The sequence below is a fragment of the Dermacentor andersoni genome, chromosome 5, assembly GCF_023375885.2.
Source record: "Dermacentor andersoni chromosome 5, qqDerAnde1_hic_scaffold, whole genome shotgun sequence".
In the NCBI taxonomy this organism is placed as follows: domain Eukaryota; kingdom Metazoa; phylum Arthropoda; class Arachnida; order Ixodida; family Ixodidae; genus Dermacentor; species Dermacentor andersoni.
The window spans coordinates 56,594,113-56,611,626 of NC_092818.1; the positions used below are offsets into that span (position 1 = coordinate 56,594,113).

Genomic DNA, 17,514 nt, shown 5'->3' on the forward strand with positions numbered 1-17,514 from the left:
CTTTTTAAAAAGGAAACTGCACGCAGCACCACCACACCTCAAACTAAATGCGTACAAAACACTAATAAGGCCATGCATAGAATACGCTGATTTAATGTGGGGCCCTCATCAAAAATGCCTTATAAATAAAATAGAACACATACAACAATTTGCAATTACGTTTGTATATTCGGAGTACAAAAGGCATTCCAGTATGTCAGGTCTGCTCGCAAGGGCAACCCTAAAATCCGTCTCGCAGCGAAGAGCAATTTCACGACTAAAATTCATCTATCAACTATACCATGGTCGTTTCCAGATAACACGTTCTCATGACCTCCAAGATCCTCCAAAACGCTCAGCCAGACTAAATAATTCCAAAACAATCTATCTTCCCCCAAGTCGTGTTAATGTTCACAAAAATTACCTTTTTCCGTCGGCCGGTTCCCAGTGGAATAATTTAACGAACGATATTGTGTTTTGCAAGAACATCGGCTCATTCATTAACCGCATTCAGTGTACTAATTTTTCACCATGATTTTTTTATCATTACATTTCTGTACCACTTCTGCGCGGGCCGTGAAGGGCCTGCAGTATATTCAAATAAAAAACTATTACGAGGTGGAAAAATACCAAAATTTGGCTCTTCGGCATAGAATATCGACACGTGTACTTGTTTGTCTTTATCGGGCGACACGTTTCACCGCCTAACAAATGTTATCGCACAGCGTAGGACGTGCCTGCATGTATCGGAAGTTTCTGGAATGTTATCGATGCTTCCATCCGCTGTCTGTGACCGAACCTTGCGTAATCTGATTGCATGTCTGTGCGACGCGAATAAAGTAGAACATTGTGGAAGGCACGCGGGTCCCAGCGATTACTCTGGAACATTCGAAGACTGATGTAAAAAAGCCGACGCGCTTGACCCGCTGATCAGCTTTTCGACGATCGCCGACTGTGTTCGCCGCTGTCGCTGTTTTTTGAGGGTGTGTCTGTTTTTGAGGGCACAAGTTCGCCGAATAAAACCCTAATTTCGTCTTTCCCAGTTTGGCTGCTTTCTTCACCGTCACTACCACGTGACAATATAGTCAACACTATTTCGTTTCATTCACTATCAATGCCGGCGCATTAGAGTGATGGGTGGTGGCTACGAAAATTCATAGGAATATATAACAAAGGCAAAGTGTACTTAATACAAGTTACAAACTCACTAAACAACCTTGTACAGATGTCTTGAAGGCAATAACATCGGCTATAGATTGGGCGAAGGCTGGGAAGTGGTTCCAGTCAATGCTAATTTTTCGGCAAAGAAAATAAATTTCATCTGAGTACGACAGTTGGGCACGTCGAACTAGAACGGATTGTCACTGTTAAATGGCATGTACGGTGGATGACCATTCACGGGACATAATTTGTAATGTCATATTACTCAGAACGCCATACTTCGCCAGTGGTACAGTGCATCTCTGAAAGGCAGATGTTTTTGTCACACCACAAACCTTTCAATTTAGCATTATAATTGGTCTTAGATGTGAACGAGCGCAAAATATCTGCGCTGTACGTACTATTTGAACGACAGACGCATTCGTGATCTAACATAGTTGGCACTTCAGTCCGCAAATAAATTAAGATTGCTCTGTATTCTAGACCGACGTAAGCACAAGGAACAAGAACATCAGATGTGATTCTGAATACCCCTGTAATGTAATTTTCGAGTTTCGTGGTTGATTTTTCGAAATTATATGAATTATTTTTTCTTGATCATCTACGTCAACACAAGCAGAAGCCCAGCTATAAAACGCACTTACGAAGCAAGAGGGAGCAGTGGTATCACAATTATATTTCTATTAACTATATACAAAGGCGGCATGCATAGGATCACCTTAAAGAGTCAATAATTGTCGTCCTTGAAGATGCATAGAGAAGCCGTAACGTATATGCATTTTGCTTTGACGTTTGTTTCCCAATACGCGATATTTCAGAAAGGTCAGTATTTCTATTTCGCACAAACGGATGATGTATAAATGCACAGATAGCACATCAACCAATGTTCGGATAAGCGTTTTCGGAAAACGGGATTTTGACATTTTCAGCCTAACTAGAATCCTAGTCTTAGGGGAAAGTGCATGAGTGCTTAATTTTCAGAGGTAATTGCGGCGTGTCGAACTGACTGGCATGGAACATTTGTAGACGTCTGTGAAAACCAAGGCAAATTTTATTGCTTATTTTGCACTGAAGAAAAATAAAGCTTGTTTCCTGCTTTGTTATTCTTCATCTGACGTTCACCACAACTCCCATGGCTCCTTCCTGTGAAAGAAATCAAAGACACGCTCATGATAACGACAGGAATATACAATAAATATTGCAAGACAGTGGTTCAGTTTTCTTCAAGCGACAAGGACGACCACTCGCTTGTAGAAGGAAAATGGGTGAAGTCAGTAAAACATTAACTGCTCGGCAGTCTGACATTGTAAAAGACAACCCGAATAAAATGTTACTATGTCTGGCAATTCATTCACGCTTTGATTACATAAGATGACGTGATATAACTTTGGCAGAGAGTGAAGTGTTTCGAACATAATTAACTATTAAATCTACGTTTCTTTGTGCTGAAAGGTACAGACATGAAAGTAACAGAAATTAGAAGGTAGTGATAGCTAGAGGCTAGTGAAGCTACAACATAAAATGCTGAAGGGACTGAAGCATGCAGTATAAAAAAGTAACTACAGTTCAATTAACTGCAAATAATCGTATTTTTTTCTTCACTACACATAAATAAATAATAAATAATGCAGTCATCTCAGAATGGGATTATACGCTGAAAGTCGCACTGAAAAAATTCACGCGAGAATGGTAAATAAAGTATGATAGAGTGCAAAATATTTATGACATTCAGTTGAGCTAGACCCCTCATCTGGTAGTACAATTTTTTTTTCTAAAAGCTCAATTATACGTGTTCTACAGTTTATCTGCTCTAATTACTCAACACGGTAGTCCAGATCCAGCCCGAGGTATATATACTTAGAGTGTCTGATTCCTGCCACGGCCGAGACAATATTTAGATATGGGCAAAATACAAAAAATAAACTCGCCTACTTATATAGAGATGCACAATAATTCGCACTTGTTGGCTGTAGTTCTGTGAGGTGTGCTATCATATCATATCCTAACTGAAGCTTGTAAACCTCCAAAATTTTACGTACTGTAAACTGTAATATTCGCAGTATGTAACAGCCCGCATATATAGTCTTCAGAAGAATGCAGTGAGTCACATTCCGTGTACACAAACATTCGATGACTACGCTTTCACATTGTCATGTAGAAGCTCAAATGAAGTACCACATTCTAGCGTAAATTATGGTATGCCTCACAGAAATCTATCATAAGAACAATTAGCAAAAACGCTCGTGAATATTTCTATACATTGAGCATGCACCATATAGAAATTTAAACTGCAGAACCTGCATTCAAGTGAGAGCAACAACTAACAATATTATGAAAACGTATAAAAGAATTAAAAATACTGTATAATTGAGCACACTACTGTAATGTGTACAAGGAATGTAAATCGCTACAATGCATAGCTTTCGTTAGCCTAATCCCATGTAAATCTATCCCCAGTACGCTTCATTTCTTAAGAGAGTTAGATTCTACAACTCTATGAAACGGAATGTCTCATTCAGGTTTCCAATTTGCAGTTAAAAGTGGTGAACGTTTATAAATGAAGAAAGAATAAAATCACGGAGTTAACAAATCCGTAACTCTGGATCAAAGACGGGTATTGCAGTTTACAGAACTGCGAGACCTGTTTTTGGTACGATGTTACAGATTTTTTTGAACTGGCGCCAGATATTACTCTTTTATTTTTATTGAATAAATAAGACCACCCACTTTTGCCTATAAGGCCAACCATTGTTACCAATTGAAAAGTGTCAGACAACTATAGGAAATGAGATTTCTAGTTTTTCGCACATGTATTATTGCAGCAAACATTCCCTTCTACGTAAATTTGCTGCCTTCGTGGACTAGGTCAGTTGTACCAACTTCAGAGAGGAGTCGCTGCAAATATATTCATCTTGCAAGGGCACTGGCTAAAGTCAATGCACGCGATAGAAGAGGTGGGCTTGCTCTTCGGTGCTGTGCTTTAAGAGGAAGCTTTAGCTCGGGCCTAACTCCAACGCGGCCTATGCAAGTACATGTAAAACGCGAAAACGTTTTTCAGACATAACGCCTGGACCAATTTTAATTAAATCTGTTGCATTTGAGGGAGAAAGTTAAATACCGGTGACTGTTGGCAGCATGATTTTTATGTCTTGAATTTTATTACAAGAATTTTCAAAAATTTCGAAGTGAGAGAAATAGAAGCAGGAAGTATACAAATTCATAGCTCTGCATCAAGAACATATATCGCGGTTGTGTAAACAGCATCCATTACATCATTTAAAGCGGACAATTTCGATTTTTCAGTTTACATCTCACGTGAACATTTTACGTTGTTTACAATGGTGCTGCAAAAGCAGTATTTTTATTTTTTTAGTTCATGTGCAACATATCAATTTTGTCCGCTTTAGATGCGCTATTAGATGCAATTTACAAAATTGTATTATAGTTTTTTTTGTTGCTGAGTTATAGAGTTGTAAACTTGATAGTTTCTTTTTCTGAATATTTTGGATTTTGCCAATTTTTCATAAAAAAATTCGAAACCATCAGTTACTAGATTTTTAGTTTTTCCTTTAAATGCAACAAACCTCGCCAAATTTGGTGCTGTGGTTGAGGAGAAAAACGAATTCTAATTTTACATGTATTTAGCCAAGGAGCACCCGAGCTGAAGCTTCCTCTTAAGCAGCAATGTTGAAATACCTGTGTCCCTTCAGGAGCCAAGCTACTGTTGCAAAAGAGCGCTAGCCTCGCAGCTGCTGGAGCCGTGCCTAATTCTCACACTCATTGTGAACAAGTTGGATCCTTCTGAATATTGCTATGAAAGAAGATTCGCATTTCGTTGCAGTAAAATATCATGTGGCGCCAGTAATGCTGCCTTTACTCTTTCAAAATGCTATTTGTGATCGCGTTATTCCCGCTTCATATGATGTGATATCTGGTACTGTTTCTGTCACAAAGTAAGTCTGAAGACAAATTGTAGACCTCGTGGTGGAGTATCGTTTGCCTTTTCGCGTACTTCATGCTATCTAAATTAGATCGGCCTATACAGCTCCGAGATTTTGCCAAAATATAGCCGCTAAAAGCTTAAGCACTAAATTAGGGCAATAATGTGGTATAAAAATATCAGCACTTAATAATCTCAGAAGATCACAGATATCTGTTTGTCATAGTTTCTGTGAATTTTCAGATATCGCTTCTGACATGCTTGAGGCAGTTTGGTGAGTGCGACGAGATGCTCCGTCGTTTGTGGTAAATGTTTTTACCGATAGTGTTTGTGCCAGTGAGCGGATCTCTGCTTCCAGTATTAAATACCTAAATCACTGCGTCAAACCTGAAGGCAGTGCGGTGGCTCATAGTTACCTATAAAGTGCACAGTCCCTTAATAATTTTTAAAGCTTACAGGATTTTCGCATTTTTATTTTTTAGGCAACCAAATTCTTGCGCCATTGAGTATGTACTAGCAGGTATTTGCTAATTCTGAGCCAATGGATGCAAAGCTAAAGATTGCCTAAATTTGTTTTGATACGTAGTTCTTTGTGCGTGCCGCTCTCTTGGCATGCACTCTTCCTCCGACAAATACATTGCATCGCCCCAATTATTCGTGACGTCCTCAATTTGTATAGCATCGCATTTAAAAACATAATTTACTGAGTCACTTCACTAACGCTTCGTTTTACTGAGATTCCAACATATACGGACGATCAGCATAACTTCTTTTTATAAACTCAGAGACGGAAGAAAAAAGTCCAAGCGTGCATTGGTGCTCCCGTTCATCGGAGGAGTGCCATGTTATTTCTATACAAAACATGCTTACGTTGTTTTTATGAAGTTCTTCGATTATGGTGAAAACATGAACTGGCGCAAACCTCTTCTAGCAGCTCTTTTCTCGCTCAGGAGATTAATTGAAGAAGAACTGTTTTGGCTTAACCGGAATGAAACGAAAAGAAGGCTCAGTGCCCTTACACACTGTGAAGGAGGATGACCAGCGAAGCTGTGTATGTGGGCCCCTTATTGGCCAACTGCACCTGCGCCGCGGGTCGGGCCGGTGTTGCACTACCTTTGGCATCGTCCCATGTATGAGGAGTGCTTAACGCCTGCTTCACCTCCGCCGCGAGTGAGACCGGTATTGTACTACCTTCGGGATCGGCCAATGTATAGGGAGTGCTTAACGCCTTCTACATCTCCACCGCGGGTCGGCCCGGCATCGCACTATCTTCGGGATTGGCCCATATATGAGGAGTGCTTAAGGCCTGTGGCACCTACGGCACGGGTCGGCCCGACATTGCACTATATTCAGGATCGGCCCACGTATGGGGAGTGCTTAGCCCTGCTTCACCCCCGGCTCTGGTCTAGCCGTTATAGCACTATCTTCGCGATCAGCCCAAGTATCAGGATTGCTTAACGCCTGCTTCACCTTCGCCGCGGGTCGGCTCGGCATTGCACTATCTTCGGTATGGACCCACATATGGGGAGTGCTTACCGCCTGCTTCACATCCGCCGCGGGTCGGCCCTGCATTGCACTATCTTTGTGACCGGCCCACGTATGGGGCATGCTTAACACCTTCTTCACCTCCACTGCGGTTCGGCCCGGCATTGCACTATCTTCAGGATCGGCCCACGCATGGAAAGTGTTTTGCTTAACACAAAGACATGAAAATTTCCTTCAACGGTAGAGGCATGCAGCTTCGCTGTAAAAGGGGAAATGTTTCAGTTTCTCACTAATATTCGGTAAATCCAAGGTATTGACTGGTACGACATGTATCCTTGCGTTCGGGCGACGCTACCAATTTCGTAACACCTTTAAATATGGCATGTATGTTATAACAATGACATTGCTGATGCTTATTATCGCTCGGAAATTCTAAGTCTCCCGTTCCTTCGCACGAGTATCATTACCTGTGTTGTATAAAAATAAGATAGGGAAGCTATAGACAAGATTTGATTCGTATATGTTTAGGGAATGTCATTTTAAGGATGAATTACTTGGTGAGATTGCATAAAAATAAATTGAACTGCAGAACGGATCTTGCATAAACAATTACCCTATAGATTGAGCGTATGTTTCCCTGCAGTAGTGAAGTGCGATGGCCTGCTGGGCAGTTTCTTCTGTCTAAAGCCTAGTGAAAACTATGAATTAAATATCTATGCGCGTAAACCATTCTTCTTGCTTTATTGAACTTGAAACTCCTCACGCAAGTCATTGCTATCTGCAGCTGGAGGAAAGTGATTAGGCCGTGTCGTGAGATCGCCCAGCGGTTTTGCAGGTGACAAATTCAACGACGTAAATTTTGTTGCAAAAGTATCGTCACACGGTATAGGAAAGAAGCATTGACGATATAATTTATTCCTTAAACATAATCCCATTACGAACTTGGGCCCTTAGTAAAGAACGAAATTGGCATTGATCATTCAGTCAACAGGTTTAGTTATCGAATTGGAACCAAAACAGTTCTTGAGTGGCCGCTACTGATGCATGACGTACAAAATTTCCCATAACCTCCTGTATAATGAAGCGAAGGTTTGTGAAGCGGCTGGAAGCCTTCAGTCGAAGGCGCCCTCATTTGATTTTATGACTGTGCAGTTTCGAGGGCACGCTAGTAGTACTGCTGTGCTCAGGTAATGCATGAATTCGCCCGTGAAATTATCAATCCATGTGGTGTGATGTAGTCAGTGCAAGTAAAAAAAAATAATTCAAGGGAACCGCATTGCGTGGCAATATCTGTTTTCCTAACAAAGGTATACAAGCGCAGAAATGCATGAGAATACACAAAGTGGTGTTGGGGCAGCAGGCACGTCATAAAACACAGATTGTTTACACGTGCAACTACAATGGTGTTCTAACCCGCACTTGCCCAAATACGTTCGTCTGCTAGTTCGTCAGATCGTGTCAATAGGCATATCAATGCGTTTTTAGCAGAACTTAAGAGTAGGTATTCCGAAAGACGTAACATTTACATTATTTCTTTTATGTAGAAGTGAATCTACTACTCATGGGCAATAATTTGCGGCATATGTATTGAACATCTGTCCTACGGAGCCACGTAAGACTGAAAAAGATAAGCGAAACGAAACTACTGTCATCCACCCAAACATTCTTAAAATTATTGCTTACCCTTTCTAGATTATTTTACGACCAAACAACGCTCTTCATCTATTTTCAGTGGCTTTACCTTGTTTATCGATGTGCGCGCAGAAATTCCAAGTCGCCTACATTATGTACGTTATAAGCGGGGTATAGCATTCTTGACAGGAAAGCATTCTTGACAGGCGCCGTGTTTTCAAGAAAACAAACGCGCGAAAGGCAAATGAGGGCTACAGTTTTGGAACAACATGCACATTAGAGGCTGTCAACTTGTTTTAAAGTTGATAGTATTAAAATGATACACAGGAAACCCGAATAGGTTTCTAAGAAATATGACCTTCGCATGCTAATTTGGGATATGCAGTGTTCATGTGCTTTTAGTTGTTGAATAATGCGGCATCAAACTGGCACATTCCTAGCCTTCTGGTTAGCTCAATGTTAAAGGCGTCGGCTCGTGAAGACCTTGGTCTCGGACCCGATCCAGGGGCTACGACGTTTTTTTTTAAAATCAACAGCGTTAAGCGTCCCGTTTGGGAAAAAATCCAGTGTCGGCGTCCCACGTCGTTTTGTGAAAAATCATTCCTAACCACAACCACGCACGCTCTCAGTATGCAGCAGAGGCGTTACTAAACTGAATTTTTCAAAATAAATTCACCATAAAAATTGTAAAGAAGAGCCTGAACACAAACTACAGACATGGTAGCGCCGGATTACAATTTGAATATACCAGAATACATAATTTTCTTAGAATGAAGGTCAAACGAAGACCCGTTATCGAGCGTTTCTACCATATATAGAGCCACGCGGGCGGCTTGGTTCCCAGAAAGAACAACATCCAGAAGGCGCTCGCCTCTACGCATCCGGCAAGAAAACTAGGGTTAGCGGTAAGGGTGACAAGCAGAGAGGGGTCTTCCAATGCTATGGCATTCCGCTCTTGAATGTGCAGCTTAAGCGTGCTCCAAATTTTAGAGGGATGCGGGGCTTAAAACTTCCCTTTGAAACGTTCCAAGAATATTTCTTTCAAAAATCAGCTCTATGGATCTTCTTAGTTTAAGCACAAGTTCTGGATTTCAATAATATAGATCAAATAGAAGATGAGGTATGACAGATAGGGGTGTATAAGAAATTGCACTTGAAGAAATGTTTCAGAAATAATGAAGACACATTTAATATTTTATGGCGGAACTATCAGCGTCTTAGTGGTGTACATTTTTCGTGCGCGCATCCGTTTGCGATAATTTGGGCTGATCTCGGCGGCAGTACAGGTGAGGAGGACGGGCTCGTGCCTTCCTAAGGCAGAGCCTTCAAGCCCTGGGCAAACTGAAGCGAAGAGTGTGCACATTTTTTAGGGATTACGCATACAAGATACGAAATAACTTGCGTTTAAATAAAAAAAACAAGCTCGAAACAAGCATCCTAACCACATAATTGATGATAAGGTGCTCCTGGTAATATTGCGAAGCACGTAGCGCTCCACGCGTACGTTTCTCTGTAAAGATTACTGTTGCGCGAGCTGCCGCGGCGACGGCAACTTGCGACGTGGGGAATGAATTCCCTAGCCTTTCGTATATAAACGAACCTAGCTACTGATTTCAATGTTGTCGCAGCACTGCTAAGGATGGCGGCGTGCTGTAAAAATTACCATAACTACCCTTACTCGAAAACAATAAAGCATCGCACGCCATCCAAAGCAGTTGTAGTAGTGGTTGTCAACAGCTTCGCTGGACGTCCACTTTTGCAGGGTGTTACGTTTCGCCTACGACGCGCGGTATAGCCGGCGCGGATGCAACGGGCGCCGGGGCTTCGTTCAAAGCGGTGGACATTTTGGCCCGTTCAGCGCCGCCGATACGCCTCCCCGCCAAGCGCGTCCAGGCATGTTTCAGTGCTACGTGTCTTCAAGTGTGCGTGTGTGTGTGTGTGCATGTTCGTGCCCACGCTTGTCAAAGCGCGGCAGCCGGGGAGAGGAGCTCCCCAAGTGTGAAGCGAGGAGGTCTGACCGGCGCCGGCTCGGCGGATGCGTCACTACACTCGTCTCAACATGTCTCTCAGCCTTTCCGTGCCCAGTCACGTGCGCCTCTATCGAGGCGTTCCCTCTTGCCCTCAACTCCGAGAGTATACGAGCAGCTGCCCCCGGACGCCAAGAAAGAGGCTCCGATTTCTTCTGTTGAGTTACGTGCTCTCCCGTCTCTCCACTTCGGTCGACCTGACCGCCCGCTCTTTTGCGATGCTAGAATAAACAAGTTGTTCTGTTACCAGTCCACTCATGCTTTGCCGGGACCTTCGGATGCTTCCAGTTGTGCCCCAGGCCGCCAGGCCAACGCTACCCTTGGGGCTTGCGACCCATTTGCAACAACGGGCGTCAGCGCTGAGATTCCAACAACTCGTGCCAGCGGTGCGATTACAACAAGGGCTGGGGGGGCGAATCAATTTTTTTTTGTTAGAGGCCTTCTAGGGAGGTTAAGTGCAGGCTAAGGCCAGTTGCGCATATTTCATTCTATTTGTCAGACCTAGTAGTCGCTTTGAGGCTAAGTTCAATTTTTTTCGTTGTCATTATATATCAGACACGTACTAATTTTTTCTGTTAATAAAAATATCTGAATATAGATGAGGATGAGGAAAACGAGAATAAGGTAAAAGTGGGGCCAACGTTGGCTCCCGCTTTTACCTTGTTCTCGTTTCACTCATCATCTTGAATTTCCATCTCGCGCCTTCCGCGTGTTTTTTGCAAATATAAAAAGTAAGTCGTCTTGTTCCTGACAAAATTTCAGCCCAGAAACCACTTTGTAAGAAGCTTTGGCGAAGCAGTTTGGAAATGATAGCTTTTCTGAACGTTTTGTTCAGTCTAAAAGTGAAACCTCTGACGAATGAGCTCAAAAATTTCGGAACACGCTTGTTTATTATAGTGCTAAAATAATTCGTGAAAGTGCCCTGCTCCATAGGAAGAGCTCTCCAGTTCAATTCGAACCTGTTCTGCCGCAATTCCTACCAGTCGTCTCCGCTTTTTCAAAGCTTTAGGAGAGACCAGCGCCAATGTCTGCGCTCTGAGACAAGGGCTCCACGGGCTTTCGTCTTTAGTTTTAAAGCGGAGCTGCGTATGCTTAGGGAAACATAGAATTTTCGTGTCCGCGCACAAACACTATCATCATCAATGGCTCAAACCCCCTGTAAGGAAGCAAAAAAATGCAATGGCTCATAGCCCCCAAGCCAGAGGCTACAAGCACTGCGAAAAGTGAAGTGAACAGTGCTTACATTCTTTCGAATGACGCGTACAGCATACAGAACAGCATATCGAAAACTTTCATCATCGTAATACCTTCCTTGCGACCCTCAGTGTGAGGACCTTTAGGAGTTTCTTGAAATAGATAAAATGAAAATCGATGGCTCATACCCCCGTAAGCAATGGCTTATACCGCAGTAAATAATGGATCATACGGCCGCAATCCATAAAAAAATTCAATGCCTCATAGCCCCGTAAGGTACATAGCTATTCACCTTGCGTGAGTTATTTGCGAATCCCCGGTGGTCGTTGTCGGGGATTTCAATGCGGCTGTGTCGGTACCGAAAAAGCAGTGGTGTACACATTTCGTGCCGAAGACATATCGCTTGCGGTGCCACACTGGTCTGGCCCAACCGAAAGCCCAGCATCGTACGTCTTCCTCCTGGACCCACAGGATGAATGTATTACTGTATGTGGTGATGTGTCTGCCGTAGAAACAAAGGATGCGATCATGGTGCCTACCATGAATATATCGCCGAATGCATCTATCTGTGATCGCAAAAGGTTTATGGCTACTCACTTTGTGTGAGTTAGTTGCGATGACCCTACCTCTCTAGTTGTTGTCGGCGATTTCAATCTGGATGTCTTGGGACCGAAGAGGGAGTGGTTTATGCTTTTCGTGTCGGAGAGATTTCGTTTGCAATGCCACATCAATCCAGCCCAACCAACCGCCCAGCGGCGTACTGCAATAATTTCACATTCTCAAAGAATGTGTCTGCAGTTGCGAGTATGCTGGTTAGTCTATATCGCAACGACCACAAAGCCGTGCTGATCGTCGTTACGAAGTTACAATGAGTGATGCAATAAAGTCTTTACCAAAGGTATTTTACCGAGGCGCGTACAGCTCAGCTAATCATCCAATTTCGCTGGGCCGAACGACCTTGATATATACATATTTTTTACACTTTCGTCTGCTGTAATCTCCATGAAAGGCACCCCTACAACTACAACGCGCGAGAAACAACTTTTCTAAAGCTAGCATTCACTCAGCGTTCAGTTTCTTGCACACTCTAAGGCCACATCTTGAATTTAGCGTTCATGGGTGCTCTCAAGGGTGTTTAGGCGCTGTGGACGGCGAGCGGGCGCCACTGTCACCAAAACAGAATTCATTCTTATATTTTATACGGCGCAGATTGCAACCAAACTTGGTTACGACCTTCTTTATGCTTCTAGGATTCTCAGACGAACGAAATTATAAAATACCTTTTCTTGCCGAGAATTTCGATTTTTAGCCCTACATTCCTCTTAAAGCGAGATTTCTTGCCAAGGCGAAGCACTTTGGCTAAACGCGCTTAACGGTGTGGTGGCGCTATCTACGAAAGTTTAAGTTGGAGCTTTTTTGTAATTTGAATCCTTGCGAACTAGCTCAGCTTTCTGTCGTTTTATGCAGTAGTTTATGAGTTTACCGTTTTAATTAAGCAAGGAGCTTCTTCCAATAATTAGTAGACGTAACTGTGGCGGTAGTGTCTACGGCAGCTGCAAGCAGGGTGATTCAACCAGCATTGGATTGATGGTGAGCGCATACATTTGTCTTAACTTCCTATTTTTGGCATCAAACGACCTTGCGGCTATGCAAATTCAACAATCCCGACAAGGTAAGGCGTTGTAGGCTTCTAAGAGAGAATTATTGAAATTGTCGGACGGCAGAATGGGAACGCAACGTCTCGAGCACACAAGCCTGATATTGAAACCATTGCGCCACGGACGCATACGTTGCCAAGTGGCATAGATCCTTTCGCCCAGGCAAGGCAGTGCGTTGAGGCACTTGGCGCCTTTCAATCCGCAGTTGCGCTAGACGAAACCGACGCCTCTGAAAGGCCACGAGTACAACACTGGATCACCACAGAAAACGTAAACAAATAATATAGATATTACTACACTGTTACGCTCAGCAATCACGAACAAGAGCACAAGCTTGGGGCTGAAGACAACGCTTCAATTACTGGCCTGCTCGGAACTTGTCTCTGTAAGTTCTGCACCTACTGTAAATACATTCGCCGTTTCGCTTGCTCACTCCGCAACATATATTGTGGAAGCGTGGCATACAGCTGGGCGCGAGGAAGCTCCGAAGTAGGCGTAACCTGGCCACAACCAACATGACTACTCTTAAAGCGGGTACAAGAGCAGCCACCTTGCCGAATTTAGCAACCACAACCACAAAGTTTAGTTATCTTGTCCCCAACCCATAAGCCAGGAATGTTTTCCGGGAGCGACATTCTTAACGTTGATGAGTGGCTCCAAATTTACGAGCCCGTCAGCGCGAATACCAGGTGCGATCAAACTGTTGGGCTGGCAGACATAATTTTCAACCTGAAAGGACGGCACGGGTCTGGTTTCAAGACCACTGCAATTGACGAGCAGCGAGCAATGTAAGTAAAAACGCCACGAGTCTTTCAGCAAACATGTTGGCGCTCAGCGAGATGCGGAAAAAGAACTTGTGTCCCGTGTCCTTACATCAACTTGTTCCACTCGATTTGTGTTGTCCAGCCCCCCCCCCCCCAAAAAAAAGAAAAAAAAAAAAAAAAAAACGTTCCCAGCACACTGTGCTCCGGCGACTGCATTCGACTCACCCCACATGCCATGTCTGCGTCCTCCTTTCTCCAGCTCCACCTGTGCCTGACGTTGACTATGTTCTTTCTCCTCTCGCAGACGTCCTTTCTTCCCATGATGTTGCTCTTCCGCGTAGCATCGTCATTGTCACCTACTCTACCAGCCTTCCTCTCGTCAACTTCGGATTTGGCGACCACATTCTACAGCAAGGCATAGTACCCTCAGGTACGCTGTCCTGCTCGAAAGGCTGTCAATTATCAGCCTTGACTGCTGATATTACGCCGTCTCCTTGCAGAGGGTTCATCTTCTTCACCAGCTGTCAATCCTGAGTTCACAAACATGATCGCTCCGGTCTTTCTGCCTCTCGGCGACGACCAGTTATGCCATTGCTCACCTCGTCCAACGGCAATTTTTACCTGAACGGCCGCCCTCTAAGCCAGACCTCTGTCTCGACACGCCGTATTGACACAGGTGACGCAATCCTATTCACAGGCGACCATACCCTGTGTCATTGCATGAGCGACAAGTCATTCAAACATGTCGAGAAGATGCCCTCTCGACGAATAATCGACTCGTCATCCAGTCCTTGGGCGTCCACTTGCGTTGCAGCGCGGCATCCTCCTTAAGAAGAAGTTTTAGCTTGCGTGCTCCTATATAAATACATATAGAAGGGGAATTCGCTTTTCTGGGCAGCCACTGCACCAAATTTGACGAAGTTTGTTGCATGTAAAGGGAAAACTTGGGGGGGGGGGGGGGGGGGGGCGTTCTAGTGACTGCTAGTTTCGAGTTTTCGTTCAGGTCGTCAAGTTTAAAACCGTGTAACTCACCAATGAAGAATGATAGCACAATTATGTGAATTTCATCTAATAGCGCATCTACAGCGGACAAAATTGAAATCTTACACATGAATATAAGAAGTGTAGTATTATTGAAACATGGCTTTTGCAGAACCCTTGTACACAACGTAGCCAATTCACGTAATTTACAAATTGAAATACCTAATTTGTCCGCATTGACTGTTATAATAGATGCCGTTGACAGAACAGCGATAACTGTTGTTGATGCAGAGCTCTTAGTTTGTGAACGTCGTGCTCCTATTTTTTGCGAACTTTCAAATTTTTCGAAATGTTTTAAACAAATTCAGGCCCTAAATCGAGAGTCCGCTTCCAACAAACACTACTATTTAACTTCCTCTCTCAAATGCAACAAATTTCATTAAAAGCGATCCAGAGGTTATCCCAGAAAAGCGTTTCAGAGTTTTACAAGTAGTTGAATAGGCCGCGTCGGAGTGGGGCGCGAGCTAAAGATTCCTCTTAAACAATTTATCGAGGGATCAAATACATGAATAATAATTGCATTGCCATTGCCAAAGACGCTGCAAACGAATTCATGAACGCTACGCACCGTAAAAACAAGTAAAATATACCATTCTTCATAAAAGATTATACTCGTATGTGCCGAAAATTGTGCCCAAAACAACTGATATCAATGCTTCCATGTCTTTTGACTATTTAATAAGTAAAGAAAATATCACCCGAACTTTAGAACTATATCAGTTCGACACCAGCAAAGCAGTGCATGCCGCTGATATGAAAAATGTAAAGGCCATGAAATGAACAAGTTGAGGATAAATATGGTAATGAAACTATGTCATTCAAGAACCGCGTTTACATTCATGTACGTATGCAACGGCCAGTGGAAAATATCAATGAGGCTGGCATTTGCTAGAATGTGTTACGCAGGAGCAGCTGTCACCGGTCGCGTATCGTGAATAATTGCCCCGAAATTATAGTCGCAACAAAGAGCACGTATAAAAAGCAGGATTTGTGCAACATATACGAGGGCGAGTCAAATGAAAGTGAGTCAATGCGAATATATGAGCAACGGGGTACATTATTTTAAAGTAGCCTCTATGAGCATTTAGAAATTTGTCCCATTGACTAAGGAGTAGCGTGATTCCGGTCTCATAAAATTCCCTGGGTTGCTGCTTCAAAAAGTCTACAACTGACTCTTTCACGTCATCGTCCGACACGAATGTGGTTCCCTTGAAATGTTTTCTTTTCGTTTGCCCCAAAATGTGGATGTCGCAAGGCGACAGGTCTGGGCTGTTTGACTGATGTTGCAGCGTTTCCCTTTTGAACGTTGCCAGTTTTGTATTAAATACATAAGAGACGTGGGGATGGGCTCTTGTCGTGGAGCAAGATGACCGCACTCGTCAATTTTCCACATCATTTCTTCTTGATTGCAACACGCAGCCGTTCCAGCGTTTCACAGTATCGGAAACAATTGATAGTCTCTCAAGACTGACCAAATTCTATCCGTAATGATACCGGACGATCGAAACAAAAAACTCAACAACACCTTTCCGACGGAAATGATGGCCTTTGCATTCTTTGGGCCTGGTAAATTCGAATGTTTCCACTCTAAGCTTTGCCATCGTGCTTCAGGCTTGCCGTAGTGGCACCGTGGTTCGTACCCGATCACAATTGCAGACAAATCGTCACCCTCATTGTGATACCGGATCAGATCAGTCATGGCAGTGCCGAACTTCTCCACCATATTGTGATGATGGTTCAAAATCTTGGGTCTCTATTGCGCACACAAAAGCCGATGACAGAGTTCTTCATGAATTATGGCGTGAATCGAATCGTGGCTGATGCTCAGACGCTCTGCCAGTTCATCGATTCCTATCCTCCGTTCTTGTCTCATTCCTCGTCAACTTTTGCAATTTTGCTAAGGGTGATTTCACGATGGCTTCAGTCCCATCTTGGATCATCTTTGGAACTTTCACGTCCTCCTTTGAACCGTCTGCTCCAACGCTCCACAGTGGCCAATGAAATGCGCTGTTCAACGTACACGGCAGCCATACGGAGGCTAATTTCTTTTTACGAAATACCTTAAATAGTCAAAAACTTCACGCACCACGCTGTTCATCTTTTGGAGTTTGCAATATGTCACGAAACCATGTTCAACCGAATGTATGAGAGCCTTACAGAACCTTTATCCTCAAATCTGCGTGTCACTTTTGTAAATGAGACATCCCTCTCTTCTACGCAAATGCCTCGCTGAAAATGAACCAAACCATTATTGCGCGGGCTGGATAGGCACACTTTCATTTGACTCGTCCTCGTGTATTAGAAATGCTAAGATAAAATGGGATATACAAATGCGAAGATAGAGCTTGATAAAGGGCAAAAAGGTGTCGCTGGAAACAAACTTCACTGCAACGTATACACAATATCTCCCTACACAATATTTAAATATACGCATAAGTCTCCAATAAATGTACGTATCTAAGAGAAGGTCACGGTGTATAATGAGTCAAACAAAGCAAATAAACATGTTGCGCAATTTCAGATTCACAAAATCCTAGATACAGCCCCCATTCCGTCCACTCCACCCTATGTATGGCGTGCGACGGAAGATGACTAGCTTGCTCTCCGCTTTTCTCCTTTGCGCACACAATACG

The 17,514-nt window shown here is 43.4% G+C and overlaps 1 protein-coding gene across 2 annotated transcripts in view; it reads right to left on the reverse strand.

Moving 5' to 3' along the window:
- Positions 1-2,173: 2,173 nt before the first annotated feature.
- LOC129384663 (uncharacterized) overlaps positions 2,174-17,514 on the reverse strand; it is an 82,128-nt gene continuing 66,787 nt past the window's right edge. For both annotated transcript variants that reach the window (XR_008612341.1, XM_055070264.1), the window contains one exon: positions 2,174-2,283. Coding sequence is in view for 1 of the 2 variants with exons in the window: in XM_055070264.1 (XP_054926239.1) it covers positions 2,259-2,283 (25 nt within the window). In the remaining variant the exon portion in view is untranslated. The remainder of the gene's footprint in view (positions 2,284-17,514) is intronic.